Source organism: Macrotis lagotis, chromosome 4 (assembly GCF_037893015.1).
Source record: "Macrotis lagotis isolate mMagLag1 chromosome 4, bilby.v1.9.chrom.fasta, whole genome shotgun sequence".
Classification (NCBI taxonomy): Eukaryota; Metazoa; Chordata; class Mammalia; order Peramelemorphia; family Peramelidae; genus Macrotis; species Macrotis lagotis.
The window spans coordinates 34,260,413-34,277,514 of NC_133661.1; the positions used below are offsets into that span (position 1 = coordinate 34,260,413).

General features: G+C 41.7%; 1 protein-coding gene across 5 annotated transcripts in view; it reads left to right on the forward strand.

Moving 5' to 3' along the window:
• Positions 1-17,102, forward strand: part of SCAPER (S-phase cyclin A associated protein in the ER) — a 381,601-nt gene that overhangs the window by 290,475 nt on the left and 74,024 nt on the right. For all 5 annotated transcript variants that reach the window (XR_012477706.1, XR_012477705.1, XM_074232482.1 and 2 more), the window contains one exon: positions 10,733-10,965. Coding sequence is in view for 3 of the 5 variants with exons in the window: in XM_074232482.1 (XP_074088583.1) it covers positions 10,733-10,965 (233 nt within the window). In the remaining 2 variants the exon portion in view is untranslated. The remainder of the gene's footprint in view (positions 1-10,732; positions 10,966-17,102) is intronic.

The window sequence follows — 17,102 nt, forward strand, 5'->3', positions numbered from 1 at the left end:
TTTCAATAAATTTCTATCCCCTTTTGATTAAGAGGGCAGAAATTGTACAGTCTTTGGAGGGGGGGAGGAAGGAGTCTTTTCTGTTAATTTATTTGTAATTTATTGAAGAATGTAAAAAATCCAAATAAATTAATTTTATAAAGGGGGGGACCAAACCCTGGGGGCTGTTCGTCTGCCTTTGGGATCCACCTTCCTCCTAGTTCTCTCACCTGTGATTCCAAGAAGCCATAACATGCTCAGTAGCCACACCCCAGGAGAGCTGTTTCAGCAGCCTGGCTGACAGGCCTCAAATCTGGAAGTGAGTTATCATCAGAAGACTTCCCTAGTGGAATGGGTGGGTGGAACAGTTTGTTCCAATGGCCATGAAGCTGTCTAAAGCAGGCCTTTGAATGAGGCACTTAGAACTTGGTCAGTCATCAAAGACTCCAAGGTCATTCTCCTGGGTCAACATTGGCCAGTTGTCTTGACTCTTGTCTGGCCTTTCAACTCTGATGACTCAAGAGGAGAGAGCAAGGCTGACAATTTTGTGTGACTGCTTCACTTAAATCCAAGTCACATAGAAGTCAAGACATCACCACTACAAGGGGACTGATGGAAAGTGTCATTTTTCCCAGTTGGGAGGTAAAACTAATGGAGCATAAGAAGTGGAAGCCAAGCAGAGGGTGAGAGGAAGAAGCCAGGGAACTTGGAGTACTGGGGTGCCCTTCAGTGCCAGCAGCCAGGCAACAGCAAGGGAAAACCACGGTTGCCCAGAATTCAATATAGATATAAGTCCTGAAATCTTTTTCTGGCCCATTGATTGGCTCAAGGTGTTCCCCCTTGAGCCTAGTGAGTTTACCCCATCTCCATACCCCATTCCTGCTTGGCAGGTTCGCATCACTTATCCTCTAGAGTTTTATGTTCTCTCTCCATCTGCTTTTTTGCTCTCTGTACAGTTTTTGCAGTGGATGTTGTCTGCAAAAAACATAAGCTGATTTATATTGTATTCCGAGTTTTCTATAAATGAATAGAACACATTATTGTGAACTCCTAAATAAATAAACTTATATTTAACCTTGACTCATATATCAGCTCTCAATTTGGAGATGAAAAGGGATTTTAAACACTGAAATTGTACTTGGAGCATGGTGGAGTGAATATACAGATGTGGGTTTGTCTACATGTATAACTCTTATGACTACAGGAGCATGATTTCCAAGGCAGACTATTTTACTTTAGGATAACTATGTTGTTTTATCCTTATTTTTTAGCTGAAATCACCCTCCTTGTTACCTTTGACCTGTTGACCCTGTTTCTCCCCTGAAGAGATTAGAAATAAGAATCATTTTCAAAATGACAGAACAATAAAGTTATTACAACTCTAGGACTCTATAAAACATTGCAAGTTATTTCTTACTCTAGGACTAATATACAAGAGCCCTTTTTTGATGGTGCTGAAGGTTTTGAGGTTTCTAATTATATAGTTTGTACATAATAAATTCAGCAAGTATTTGTTAAGGACCTATTGTAATGAAAAAGATACGACACAATCCTGCCCTCAAAAATCAATAAACATTTATTGACTGCCTCCTATGTCTCAGGCACTGTGCCTGATACAAAAGGAGGCAAAAAGACAGTCTCTGTCCTCAAGGAGCTTACAATCTAATGGGAAAGAGTTTGTGATGGTAATTGTTGTTTCAGTCCTGTCCAACTCTTCATGACCCCATTTGGAGTTTTGTTGGCAAAGACACTGAGGTGATTGGCCATTTCCTTCTCCAGCTCATTTTATAGATAAGGAAACCAAGGCAAATAGGGTGAAGTGACTTGCCCAGGATCACACACAGCTAATAATTGTATGAGGCCAGATTTAAACTCGAGAAGATGAATTTTCCTGACATTAGGCTCAGTACTCTCATTGCACCACCTAGGTGCCCATGGGAAGATTACATACAAACAGATATACAAAGCAAACTATATATAGGATAAATAAAAATAATTAATGAAGGGAAGGCACTAGGAGTTGGGGAAGGCTTCTAGTAAAAGATGGGATTTTAGCTAGGACTTAAAAAGAAGCTAGAGAAGTTATAGGTAGAGTTGAAGATGGTGAACATTCCACACAAGGGAGATAGCCTTGAAGAGTACATGTTGGGAGATTAAGGTGTAAAAAGACCAAAAAAAGGCTAGGGGATAAACACCTTTGAATGCTAAGCAAAACAGTTCATAAATGCTCCTGGAAGCCATAAGAAAGTCATTGGAGTTTAATGAGTGGAAGAAAGGGGGGAGGAACACCAAGACAACCCAGGTGCTCCTTTCAGCCAGCACCCCACCATCCCTATATAGAACCATCGATTACAGAGAATGGAGAAGTTTTCAATATTGTAGAGAAGTTCACTTCCCTTCCTGTGTCCTTTCCAGAGAGGTCCACATTGGCAATGAGGTTGACACTCACATTGCCAGAGCTAGCTCAGTATAGGGGAGGCTCCAAAAGAAACTGTGGAAGAGAAGACTGTCAAACTGAAGGTCAACAGAGGTGTTGTGCTGACCTCATTGCTATATGCCTGCAAAACCTGGCCAATCTACCATCACCAAGTCAGGAAACTGAATCTCTTCCATTGAAGTTGTCCTAGAAGATTCTGAAGATCACCTGACAGGAGAAGATGCCAGACACTGAGGTTCTTTCTCAAGCTAAACTGCCAAATATTCAGAAGTTATCACATAGAGTGTAACTCCAATAGACTAACCATGTTGTTTGAATGCCAAACATACACTTGCCAAAAAGACTATTTTATAGAGAATCCACAGGGGAAGTCATTCAGTGACACCCTGAAGATCTCTCTTAAAAACATTGGAGTAGGGGCAACTAGGTGGCACAGTTATAGAGCACTGGCCCTGGAGTCAGGGGGACCTGAGTTCAAATCTGACCTTAGACATTTAATAATTACCTAGCTGTGTGACCCTGAGCAAGTCACTTAACCCCATTGCTTTGCAAAATAAATAAATAAATAAATAAACAGACCCAACATTGAAGTGGATTGTACAGCATGAGATACCCTGTCACAGGACCACCCAGCATGGTGGGCCCCCATCAGAGAGGGGACTATACTCTATGAGAAAGGCAGAATTGAGACAACTCAAAAAATGTGAGATGCATAAGTTTAGAGAATCCTCCCCAGATGTTCACATGGATCATGTGTGCCCAACCTGTGGTAAAGCATTCCAAGCTCATATTGGTCTGATTAGCCACAGTTAGACACACTGTCCCTTATCTCTAGCATAGTGATATTGTTTTGGTAATGAAAGACAAGAACCAGAACCAAGTAGATCTGAAAGAGACAAGACAAAGTGCTCTCTGCAGGCCAAGGCTGGAAAGAGTCATTACCAGCTAGAGAGTTAACTAAAGCTACATGGCAGAAGAAACATTTGGGGTGGATTATAAAGAGTGAACAGAAGCAAAAGAAAATGTGTGTGTGTGTGTGTGTGTGTGTGTCAGGACAGGATGGTGTGGAAGGGAATATCCCATGAGATGAAACAAGAAGGAATAGTGGTCATCAATTGTGGAGAGCCTTGTAAACCTATGTAAAGAGTTTGAATTTTATTTAGCTAACTCTAGCAACACAAGAATAAAACAGGTTCTATTGAAGAAAATTCTTCACCAAATGAGGGTTAAAGGCAATCACAAAATCATGAGATAGGCAGCTTCATTTCTACAAGATCGAAAAGGCTTTGCCACAAACAGAATCAATGCAGCTAGTTTAAGAATGGAAAATGTTGGGGCGACTAGGTGGCGCAGTGGACAAAGCACCGGCCCTGGAGTCAGGAGTACCTGGGTTCGAATCCGGTCTCAGACACTTAATAATTACCTAGCTGTGTGGCCTTGGGCAAGCCACTTAACCCCATTTGCCTTGAAAAAAAAAAAACCTAAAAAAAGGGAAAATGTTGAAGGGGGGCAAAAATGTGCATCTCTGAGACCCCCCCCCCCCATGGAGGGACTTAACACAGAAGCAACTGGAAGAATTGAAAGAGTTTTTTTGGTTCTCCTGACACCCTGAGAGACCTCTCAGATGGTCCCCATCTGACATTGACTCAGGTTCTCTTTGTCCTTCGATCCTGCCTTTCACTCCAGATTTGTATCTTGGTAAGTGGAATGTTTCCTGTAACGGCCATTGGATTACAGTTTTGTTCACAATCCTACTCGGAGCATGAAGAAATCACTGTTTTTCTATTCTGACCTGACTGTTCTTTGCACAAGTAAAGCTATCTCTTAAGCTTTGCCCTAAGGGAAGATTTAATAGGTAAAATGCACACTTCTGTCTGTTCAATCAAGTCATTCACTAGAGCTTGTTCCACTCAGAATTAGCAGAGCTTCTGGGCTTGCCTGAACAGATTCATTCTAGAAAATGGTCAGGTTAGAAAAATCTGTAGGGGAAAAAAAAAACACTGGCTCAGTGCATGCCTTCCTCAGATGGACCTGGAATTCACCCTCCCCAGAAAAGTCACGACTGACCTCACTCACACCATAGCTACCCAACTCTATCTGGGGAAGAAACAGTTCTATGGCTTAGAGATTCTGGTATTTGCAATTCCTTAACCTGAAACCAGTGCTCAGATTCTAGGAAGATATTCCTTCCACAACTCCCACAGATGACCTTTGGGTCAGGCCACTAGACCTAAGCTCCCAGGAAAAACTTGTTTTGTTTTTTTTCCAGGGGTGTAAACCTTGTTAAAATTCACTCTAAGAAGAAATTTGACATGGAGAGCCTCAAACCCAGGTGCAAAATTAATTAAAATATTAAAATCCTTTCAGGTAGACAGGTATATCCTTATTTCCCTACCTTTCATAAAAATATTAGTGATTTCATATACCTTTTACATTCCAGCCATTTGAAAGAAGCAAAGATGATTTTTGCTTTTGGTATAAATTCAGTTTCACAAGTAATGGGACATCATTAGAAAAACCATTAACCTCCTATAGCCTAGAGCCCAATATCTTTGACTCTGGACTTATACAGACCAAGTTTAATCTGTTTACTCCAACTATGTGAAAATTTTAAACCATTTTAAGCTAATTCTCTAACTCCATTTCAGTAAACGTTAATTAACTGGGAAACCATAAAACTTGCTCAAGAATTATCAGTTAAGCACCCAAAGAGCATTATGCTAGGGGCTGAGGGATTTCTAAAAATAAGGAAGATCCCCTCCCCCCACTCTGCTCTGACCCTTGACCCTCCTTCAGAGCCAAAGCACTTTAGCGTTAGATCCAGTTCTTCCACCTAGAATTGCCTCTACAAAGGCAATCCAGAATACAGCCCAAATATAACTTGTGTCTCTAGGTCTCCACTAATATGGACAAAAGGGCCCTCAGCTCCTACTCAAGCACCTAAAATTGGTTATAAACCAACCTTTAGGCCACTTCACAGAAAAATAACGAATGTCGTTTTCTCATCTCTCTGATGCGTTCCTAACCCCAAGAACATTCAGACTTTCAACTTTCTGAAACTTCCTGAGAACTTGTTTCCCCAGAAGGTTGCTAGACAGACAGCCTTCTGACACCCACTTCCAACCCAGACCCCCACACAAACATCCAGACATTGGATGCCACCTAAGGATTTGTTTCCTCTCAGAGAAGGGAAAAGTATTTGAGGTGCCTGGTTGGTAGTTTTCCTTCCCACTGGACTTCCACCATCCAGATAATTCAGGGGAAAGTGGAGTATTGCTTAGACTAGACCTATCGTGCTACAACTAAAACTGCCTGTCTGGAGCTGCTCTCCCTCAGCCCTGCTTCTTAGGTCTTGTGGTCATACTAGGTGATCAGGACTGGGAACCAAATTCTTAGAACCAGACCTAAAGCTAAAGTATTTTGGCTCTGAAGGAAGGTCAAAGGCCAGAGAGGGATGGGGGAGGAGAGTCTTCCTTATTTTTAGAAATCCCTCAGTTCCTAGAATGGCACCTATGGGTGTTTAACTGATAATTGCTGAGTAAGCTTTATGGTTTCCCAGTTAATTAACATTTACTGAAATGGGGTTTGGGAACTAGCTTAAAAATCTCTTTTTTATCATGTGATGGTTTAAAGTTCTCACATAGTTGGAGAGACCTAGCTCCAGGATCCCTCTGTAAAACCTGCACTTCACCCTCATCTCATCTTCTGACTCTTTGGAATCAAGGGACTTCAGGGATTATCTATCCTAAACCCTCATTTTATAAATAAAAACAACATGAGAGTTACAAAGTAATATCCTAGAGATCAAGAGTGCTAATAATTAGGAAGAGATTAGGAAGGACTTTCTGCAGGATGTGCTACCTGTCCAGTATCTTCTGGGAAGCCCATGGCTCTAATGGATTGACTGTCCAAGGTGGTGGGAAGAAGTGTGTGATGGATGGGGGAGTGCTTGAGGGCAGAAGCCAGATGTCCATCTGGCATCTTCTCTGGGGTCTGGCATAACTGCCTGGGGATGGGAAATTAAGTAAGTCACTCATGGACATAGAGCAAGTGTATTTTAGAGATGGGATTTCAATCCAAAGTTTCTTAACTTCAGGGCTAAATCTCTACTTTGTCAAGTTTTCTTTTCCTAAAATTTAAAAAGATTTTGTGTATAGCAACTATTAATTGTAGGAATGAAAATGAATACACCAGAAACCCAAAGCTATTATGGGTTGCATATTTTGGATCACTTAAGGCATTGATTCTCAGTCAGATGTAGAATTGAAAACGGACTTTAGAGCTCATCTAATGTAAACTTCCTCTTGTAGATGAAGTAACTGAGTCCAGAAGTAGAAAATGACTAGTCTCAGATCTTAGGGATGCTAAATAACAGGATCATTATTCAGGCTTGGGTCCTCTAGCTCTAAATCCATTTTAAAACATTGTATGCTTGTCATGTAAGCCATTTCTAAGTGAATATACTTCATAAGACTGATGTGGTCTGATTTGAGTCTTTTATCATTGGTCAGCCCACAAGTAGATAAGACTTGAAGGATTCTTCCAGTTCCAACTACTTAGCAGCTGCCCTCTCTGAGGTTCCTTTTCCACTCGTCCCATTAGCAGTTTGTGAATTCTGAAAGCTAGGGTTCTCAGCTGGGGTAGACATACTGCGGAGGAAGACTAGGGAACTGAAATCTCTCAGGAGCTGTTGAATCCGAGCCCTTGCTGATGCAGGAGGAACAGAGGACGTGCCAGAGGAGAGTGCAGTAAGCAATAAGAATGGTCATTGGCATCAGAAGCTTCAGGAAGGCCATTTGAGAAATGGGGCAGAAAGTCCTCAGTCACGGAGTGACAATGAGGAAAGAGGCCCATCATCATAGGAACTTTTAGTAGTATCCCCTTTGGAGGGGATGCTCAAGATGAAATGTGTCCTGAGTGGGCTGTTGAGGGAGTGCTCTTCTGTGTCTGGAGAGGCCTGAATGGGCTGGAAGCTGGGAATGGTCTAGGGAGAGACAGGAGTGCCAAGGAGGTAGGATGGTGCAAAGGATGGAGCCTGGTTGCTTGTTGACATCTGTCTTATTGTTTCATTTCCCTTCATATCAAGGCAACTCTGAGGTTTTATTCAGTCTTGGTATTTTTATGATCCTTTATGATTGATTTGTCTGTGATATAGATTAGGCTTTCTAGTCTTCTGTTTTTGTTTTGTTGTTTTCTTTCCTCCTCTTTTGGTCCATCTGCTTCACAGACCACCCCTCCCGTCTGATGAGATTGCTGGAGGGCCTTGGCTCCCTATGTTGGGACTTCTATGAGCTGGCCAGGTCTAGGTCTCTGCTCTGAGGACTCTGGGGATGAGGAGAGGGTTGGGCTGAGAGTCCATTTTATTTCAGGCCCAGTCTTCCTTTTCCTCTGAACTTTTGCCTCTTTCACCCTGCCCACCTCTCCTTCATATGCTGTATCTTACAGTCACCCTCTGTACCTTCCTTGGTGTTCTTGGGCAGAGTTCGTATCTGCTACCCCTTCCAGGGTCAGGGCTTCAGGCTGAACCTTGAGTCATAATCCTTGGAGTTGGGGTGTCCAGCCACTAAAGTAGTGTGGGAATATGGACACTGATTGGGAACCCCAGTGTTACATGTATTACCTTCTTATCTATGTATTTAACTGTAATTATGCCATAGCTGTTACAATAGTCCTGTCTTTTGAGGTTGGGAAATGGGAGTTTATAGAAAATAGCCCTTTCTTCATCTTTGCCATATGATCCAACTGTAGGATTATCCATAATTAAGAGTGGTGGTCAGAGGAGGGAGAGATAATGCTGAGAATGTCTGAGGAAAGTTCTGAGAGGAACAAGTTTTGGAACATATGCTATGGGGAATGAGATAGCCATCCATGTGCCTGGGATCCAGGGGTGGTCAAGTAGCAAGTTGTCTATGTTATGGGAGCAATATTAATTTGTAGAGTCAGAAGGGGTTTCTGGGAGTTGAGCTTCTCATTGTTCATAAGGTGAACTAAATTGTCTTCTGAAAGGACTTGGATAGTTTCATCCTGAGGCATTTGGATTCATTTTCTGGACCTGGATTTAGGCTCCCAGTCCACTGCTCCACAGCAATTGCACCTTCCCTCTTTTACAAAAGCCTGGTCCTCGGACTCCCCATCTCTCTTCAGCTGACATCATTTGTTGAGACCCACTGGTGCAGCCATGTTTTCTGCAATTGCTGTGGTGACTCTTTCTTAACCATTCTTCTTGTCATCATCAACCACATCTACATAAACAGTGTCCACTGGGTTCAGCCCCTTGGCTGCCCCTGCTGTCTCTTGCCAAGCCACAAGCCCAGTACCTTCCTCCCCCCTCTGTTTCTGTTAGTGAGATCAGGCCTTGATTCCCACTTGTTTGTTTAGGTCCCTTCCCCCATCCTCGTCCTCCACATTTTTTTTTTTAGGTTTTGCAAGGCAATGGAGTTAATGGCTTGCCCATGGCCACACAGCTAAGTAATTATCAAATGTCTGGGGCCAAATTTGAACTCAGGTCCTTCTGACTTCAGGGCCCTGTCCTCCACATTTTTAAGGTGGGTGTCACTGCCAGTTTGTCTCTGATTCTTTTGCCAGTGCCTTCCTTCAGTCTAAGCAGTAGTAAAAGTCTTACCACCTGATTCACTTCCCTTGAGAAGTTTGAAGAGCCTTCTCCTTGATCATCCTCAAGAAATTAGAATGTTCCAGTTGTCTTCAGATGTAGGGAATTAGAAGATTTTCTAATAGTCATTATCTTGAAAGTTGATCACGCACTTTGTGAGTGAGGATGCTGCCCTGAGGGGTCATCAGGCTGGAGCAGGAATCAGAAATCACTGAGGCTATAGTCTAAAAACTGAGGAAACTGAGGCCCAGAGGAGGCCTGTGGACTCCTGGAGGGGCAGACTGGCCCTCCATCTCCACACCCAGTATTCTTTCCACTGCCTCAGCTTGTCCTGGTGAATCAGAATCCAGAGGGATTGGGGGCGGGCTCAGGAATGGAACGTAGGTGATGTTGACTTGAGTTTAAAGACATGGCTTTGACCAGGCCAGGGCCTTGGATAGCTCTGCTTCAGGACTGTCCAGGCTGGGGATGCACTAGAACCCAAGAGAAAGCACCCCTTCCCTGAGAGAGCTGAGTAAAGAATAATTTTATTTACAAATTAAAGGTTGCCTAGAGGAGTCAAGACCTTCCCCAGTGGTCTAGAAGCTCTCTGCTTGCATATCAGTGCTTCCCTCATATTGCGCTTTTCCCAATAGTAATCCTCTTGTCCCCCTGTTCCCTCTCAGTGACACCCCAGCATGCTGTGCCCCTCCTCCCCCTCAGGAAGGGCCTCCCTCCCCACTGCCAGCCCTTCTCTGGTTGATTGGTGCTCTCCTCTTCCCATTGGGCAGCTGGTCCACAGGGAAGAGCTGCTTGGACTAGAGCCTTTTCATTTCCAGAATAAAAATCTTCAGCCAGCCCTGCTCTTCCCCCTAGGCTTACAGTTGGATCTTGGGCAACCACCCCTGTTCCCTTGCTCCTCCTCCAGTCAGGGGGTCTTCTCACTTCAATGCCTTCTGTGGGGGCTTAGAGGGACATATACACTTCTTCTCCATTGATCTTTCCATTTCCTTGAGACAAGTCCCTGTCTTGGGAGGGAATCAGCCCACTGGGAGGGCAAAGACTGGCTTCATCACTATGCACAAATAACTTTCACATAAAGTGATAAAAGAATAAGAGAAATACAGAGGATTCTCTGAGGTCTGTGGAGGAAAAGTAATGACTCCTTGAGGAGATCTCCTAGGAAAGACTTCCTGAAGGCTATGGCATTCAAATTGGTCTTTTAAAAACTGGCAAGAATTCAACAATTGGACAGGGGTGAGCAGGGCATACCAAGCACAGAGGAGGGACCAGAAGATCAAGTCATCAAATTTGATCCCAAAATCTCTAAGACAGCCAGATAATCCATTAACATAATTGTCTTACTCTGCTTTGGGTCACTTATCTAGGAGAAAGGCACAACTCCTAAATTTTAGAATTGAGATTCACTATATGTCAGAAGGATGTTGAAGTCACCAGTCATGTTTAATTGTTTTGTCTTTGCATAGTAAATGTAAATTTCAGATTTTATTCGAATAATGGAATATAGAATGGCACAGTGATATTTTAATTGATTCTGTTCAAAAGCTTTCTAGTTTCATCATTATTATTATTATATGCTAAGACCTCATTTACTACTTTGTGCATTTTTATTTCCTAAATTCCTAAAGATTTATGATTAATTGTTAGAATCATTTCAGTTCCTTTGAAAAGAATTTTATTAAATTGCATCTATCATATTTCTTTAGGTTTATGTTCCAGATGAAAATAATGCTATTTTGGGAAGAAATGCAAACAAACAAGTATTTGAAGGTTTGACAACTGGACTTCTCAGAATCAGTGCTGTGGTTTTTGGCTGCTTGATCTCCAATATGCCTGATGGAAACAGCCGCCTTCCTGCACCCAAGATATCAGCACAAGAAATGAAAAATAAATCCTCACCAGTGGATGCTTTTAACAGTCGGGTTCAGGATCTCATCAGGTAAAACTGTTTGGCTTCTTTAGACAGTGACTGTTTCTGTAGAATCTCGAACAAACAATATAAAATTCCAAGGGCCCTAGAATCAGAAATGGCCACTTATCCTTCAACCCGCCCTCCTAGCTAGTCCCTGCTCAGTTTCCTCATCTGTAAAATGAGGGTGATAACAGGGGCTGTTGTTGTGAGGATCCCAGGAGGTGACAGGAGAGGATCTGGCATCCCCCTGGGAGTGTCTGATAAATGGTGGCAAGCATTCACTTTAACAACATTCATACTAAAGGAATGGTGTGGTGAACCCCATCCTATGTCGGGCTGAGAGACAGCATAATGTCATGGGTCTGAGCAAGGATATGTGACCAAGTCCGAGTGGTCAGAATCACAGACTCAAACCATGTGACAGTTTAAACTACCTTACTTAGCTCTCTTACTGTTTTTATGTAAATTCTATGTTTTCCATTACCCAGTCCAAGAAACACATCTTTCCAAGTATATGTGTTTTTCAAGTAAAGACGACTGACACAACCTGTCTTTTTTAGCAGATTGCATTTGGCCCCAGGTTGTGACTCAGGGTCCTCTTTGGATCACCTGTTAAGAACACGGTCTTCCTCTGATATCATTCTTTCATAAGGAAATGGGTCCCTGTGCCCCTTCTCTTGTGAATGCTGACCATGGAATACATTTAATTTTCCAGCAAGGTTTGGTAATCAATTACCTTCCACCATTTTGCATTCTTTATTGACCTCTGACTCTTGGGATACATCAAACATGTTTTCTTTCATGAGCCCAGCATCGGTTGGACTCGGTTCCTTTCTTCTACATTTGCTTGCTTTATTGTTCATTTCCCCTGAATTTGCTTAGACTAACTTGTTTTATTCAGTAGATTCCTTACCATCAGTGACCTTTTTCACTTGAGTGATTCATTCTGACCTCTTTCTTCTGTTACAGCCCCAAACCTTCAGATTTCTAACCATCTATCTTATACTGCCTTTTGCCTCTTTGTGACCTTTCCCCCCTGGGTCTTTCCCTCAGGAGCTCCATCTCATTAAATATATTTACCACATACTTTACCCAACTGGCTGCATGTGCATAAAGAGTGTCACTCATTATAATTCAGTTGAGCATTAACTTATGATATGCCCCACCCTCTGTTGGACACTTTGGAAGCCACTGAAGTGAAAAAGTCTAAGTCCCTTTCCTCAAGATGCTTATAGTCTACTAAAGGGGCTGAGATAGTTCCTCAAAAGTGTCCTCTAACCCAAAGAGTCCGGCCATTGGGATAAAAACTCACTCTTTGATAAAAATTGCTGGAATAATTGGAAGTTAGTATGGAAGAAACTTAGATTAGACCAACACCTCACACCCTTTACCAAGATAAGATCCAAATGGTTACAGGACATAGACATAAAAAAACAATACTATAAGCAAATTAGAAGATCAAGGACTAGTCTACCTGTCAGATCTATGGAAAGGGGAGCAATTTATGACTAAGGAAGAGTTGGAGAACATCACCAAAAACCAATTAGATGCTTTCGATTACATTAAATTAAAAAGCTTTTGCACAGATAAAACCAATGTAACCAAGATCAAAAGAAATGTAGTAAATTGGGAAACAATCTTTACAACTAATGATTCTGACAAAGGACTTATTTCTAAAATATACAGAGAACTGAGTCATATTTTTAAAACAAAAAGCCATTCCCCAATTGACAAATGGTCAAAGGATATGCGAAGGCAATTTACAGATGAGGAGATCAAAGCAATCCATAACCATATGAAAAAATGCTCTAAATCATTAATTATTAGAGAAATGCAAATTAAAGCTTCTCTGAGGTACCACCTCACACCAATCAGACCAATATGACCAGAAGGATAATGATCATTGTTGGAAGGGTTGTGGGAAATCTGGGACACTACTACACTGTTGATGGAGCTGTGAACTCATCCAACCCTTCTGGAGAGCTATTTGGAACTATGCCCAAAGGGCAACAAAAATGTGCATACCTTTTGACCCAGCAATACCACTACTGGGTCTATACCCTGAAGAGATGAGGAAAAAGGGTAAAAACATTACTTGTACAAAAATATTTATAGCAGCCCTGTTTGTGGTGGCAAAGAATTGGAAATCAAGTAAATGTTCTCCATTCGGGGAATGGCTTAGCAAACTGTGGTATATGTATGTCATGGAACACTATTGTTCTATTAGAAACCAGGAGGGATGGGATTTCAGGGAAGCCTGGAGGGATCTGCATGAACTGATGCTGAGTGAGATAAGCAGAACCAGAAAAACACTGTACACCCTAACAGCAACATGGGAGTGATGTTCAACCTTGAAGGACTTGCTCATTCCATCAGTGCAACAAGTGGGAACAATTTTGGACTGTCTGCAAAGGAGAGTGGAATCTGTATCCAGATAAGGAGCTGTGGAGTTTGAACAAAGTGCAAGGACTATTCCCTTTAATTTAGAAAAAAACAGATATCTTATTGTCTGATCTTGTTACCTTTTAGACTTCTCTTCTCTAAGGATGTGATTTCTCTCTCATCACACCCAATTTGAATCAAGGTACAACATGGAAACAAAGTAAAGACTGACAGAGTGCTTTCCATGGGGGGGGGGGGGAGCAAGATTGGGGGGAAAATTGTAAAACTCAAATAATATCTTTAATAAAAATAAATTTTAAAAAGTTTATGACTTGCTAAAAAAAAGTGTCCTCTAAAGCAGAACAGCCATAGAAGTATGAAAGAGAATAATTTATTCCAAACTGAGCACAAGGGAATCATCTACCTAGAGGAGATGGCATTTGACTTGAACCAAGCCTTGAAGATTGGTGAGACTTCATCCCTAGGAAAAAGAAGACTTTAAGGCAAAAACCAAAGATGGAAGAGTGTAAAGCATGTCCAAGGAGTGGTGTGCAGTACAGCTTGGTCAGAGTACAGTGCTTCTCTAGAGAGTGGCAGGAGGTAACAGTGGAAAGGCAGCCTAGTAGAATGGGAAGACCACTAGACTGGAGCTCGAAGGACCTCGGTTCCTTCCCTGATCCATCAGCTTACTCACAAGAAAATGGGAGTAATAGACTTGCGTGTGCTATCTCAAGTCCTTGGTGTGCTTGGTCAAGTCCTCTATCAATTATTAGAGGGAGATGAAGGCTTGATGGTACGAGGGCCTTGATAAAGTTTTCTAGGCAGCCACTGTATCTTTTGTAAATTTAGGAAACAGGCTTCATACACTTTGAGCAGAGCTCTCAACCCTTCACCATGGCTTCATTCCACTGAAAAGGCCTTCAGGGCTTTACCAAAGAACAAGATCTTCCATTTGCTGCTGAAAGCAATAGGTCTTCATTTGACATGTGTTAAAGGTAAATCTATTTGATCTAAGTAGAGAGAGAGAATAAAAAAGGAACTCTAAGACAGCAACTGACATCTTCAAAGCAGAACAAGAAAGATCCATGAAGAAAGACAGCCGGCAATATTGTCAGAGCCCCAAATGAGACAATCTTCACCAAAGTCCTCCTCTTCTGCACCTCCCCATTTCTTCCTAGGTTGCTATCATCTTCCTGGTCACATAGGTTCGCAGCAAGAGAAGGTTATTCAGAGAACTTCCCCTCGCAAAGAAAAAATATTCCTCCAAACAGAGCTAAAAATTGCACCAAACTAAGTCCTGTTAGTGAAGGTGCAAGAATTCAACTCTGTGGTCTCCTGGAACCTGTCCAGTTCTGGAGACCAGCAAGACCAAGCCCTTCATCTTACTGGTCAACTGAAGCCAGAGAAGGAGAGTGACTTGATCTGAGTTGCACAGAAATTTCATAACTGTGGAAAAGAGAAGCTGTTGGACCCCTGTCCCTGGGGAGGAGAAAAGGCACCTGCACTGTAAAGGAGGTTTATTATGTTTCTCAGGTACCATTGGAATATCAGTTGGATATTTGAGGAGGTTAAAATTCAGGATGTGTGGTCTCTAGCAAGAGTGAATGAGGCAGGGGCAGCTAGGTGGTGTAGTGGATAAAGCCTTGGAGTCAGGATTACCTGGGTTCAAATCCAGTCTCAGACACTTAATAATTACCTAGCTGTGTGGCCTTGGGCAAGCCACTTAACCCCATTTGCCTCGCCAAAAAACAAAAAACAAAACAAGAGTGAATGAGGGAGACTGAAGTATCACTAGAGCCTGGTCTCCCAACACTCTGAGCTAAGGAAGCACCAGGAAAGACCATATCAGATGTAAATCAATAGGCCGACTAGTACCTGGGGAATAAGGAACCCAGGCACAGCAGCCTGGGATTCAAGGGGGGGGGGGTGATCTGCCCAAAGTCATCCTTTGAAAATTAAAGCTATCAAGCTATAGGCAATTGATTTTATTTACATTTAGATTCTGTGAACCTAAAATAACATGCATACACATGTTAACATGTTGTTTCAAATATAAAGTGCAGGAGAGGTGCAATGAAATCATGTCTATAGACTGCTGTAGATGATTCAGATATGTGAGATTTATTCTAGAATCATACAAGTTGAAGAAGAACTTATCTGACTTTCTTCACTTCCCCACCCATTCACTTGTGTGATCTGGTGATTTTTCCCTCCTTTGAATTCTATTATTAGATCTGCAGCTTATTTAGCACCTAGGTATGTCCAGCTGTATATTAGCTTTTCATGTTTCATTCCCTTGGATAACATATATCTTAAGGGCAAAGACTGAGCCTTTTACTTCTTCGTATCTCCTATAATCTCAATATGAAATTAGGCTTTATTGAATAGTTTTGATGAACAAAATATATTTACACCCAAGACCAGGGAAACACAAAAAACATAACCTGCCACCCATTAGAGAATAGACAATCCTTATCTTGTAGTGTCACTATCTTAACATGGTAATGTCTTGTCTTTGTAAAGAGCAGGGAAAAATAGATTGAATAGGGAGGAGAGATAAAAAAGGCTGCCAAGATGATCAGGATGCATTTTTAATTGAGATTTTAAAAGAAATGATTGTATGTTGTATTCCTCTCCTGCAACGTAGTGAAAACATACAATGAACAGGAGATTTAAGATCTAGGTTCTTTTCCCCTACTAACTCCATTTTTAATTTTGGTTGAAATTTCCTATCAATCAGTTTCTGTTTTCTTCTCTATCAAATGAAAAAGTTAAATGAGAAAATCTGAGTTCTTTCTATTCCTAAAATAATCTCAGATCTCTGAGACATTCAGTATTAACAAGAGGATATTGCTTTTAACCAGACTGGCAAGTGTTGGTTAACATTGAAGGACTACTTTCTAGTTTTTCTCAAATAGAATAGTGGTCAAAGTATCTGATTCTTTAAGAAAATGGCAAAGGAGGAAACCAGCTCTGAAAAAAAAGGGGAGACAGCAGAGTCTGGAGTAGAATCCACTGCAGGGTGATTCTGCTGCCAGGAAGTAGAGCATTGGCATCAAACTCAGTTCTCCTGAGCCCCAAATGACTCCTTTTCCTACTGCATCCCAGGTGAGGTGTTGTTGGCATTCAAAGCTTCAATGATGAGCTCTGCCTTCTTGATACACTGCTGAACTTAACTCAGGAAGCAGATAGGAGCAACTTAGAATCCCTGTCTTCCTCCCCCTTGTTGCTAACCCAGAAGCAGGATTGGATTATGACTTTAGAAAATTCTTAGGTGCTTCTTTTACTAATGGAGAAAGGACTGTTCATGTTAAACAGATTCTCTCTTTCATATTTTTTCTTCCTTTTTTCCCTCAATCAGTGGCCTTGAACCATTCCATGTTTTAAATAGTGAATAAAACATAAAAATTTAACTGATTCATTATATACATATCTGTGGTTGTCCAGGAAGAATACAAAACTTCTTTGATATTCTTCAAAAGAGTCAGTAACAACTTTCCCATCACTTCTTCCCTCCACAAAAAAGACTTCTAGGAGAGGTCCTATGAAATTTGCGTCTGAGCATCAGTGTTCATAAGCCCAAGTCACGCCCTTGATTTTCCACCAGCTCCCAAGTGTTCCATTTTCTGTTGACAAACTCTGAAATTCCTTCATTTTATTTCAACCTTTTATTATCCCATCTCTCCCTAAGTCTTAGAATCCCAGTTCAGTATTTCATCCTCATGCTGATGAATCAAGGACCTCTCTGACTTTCTTCACTTCCCTGCCTGTTCACTTGTGTG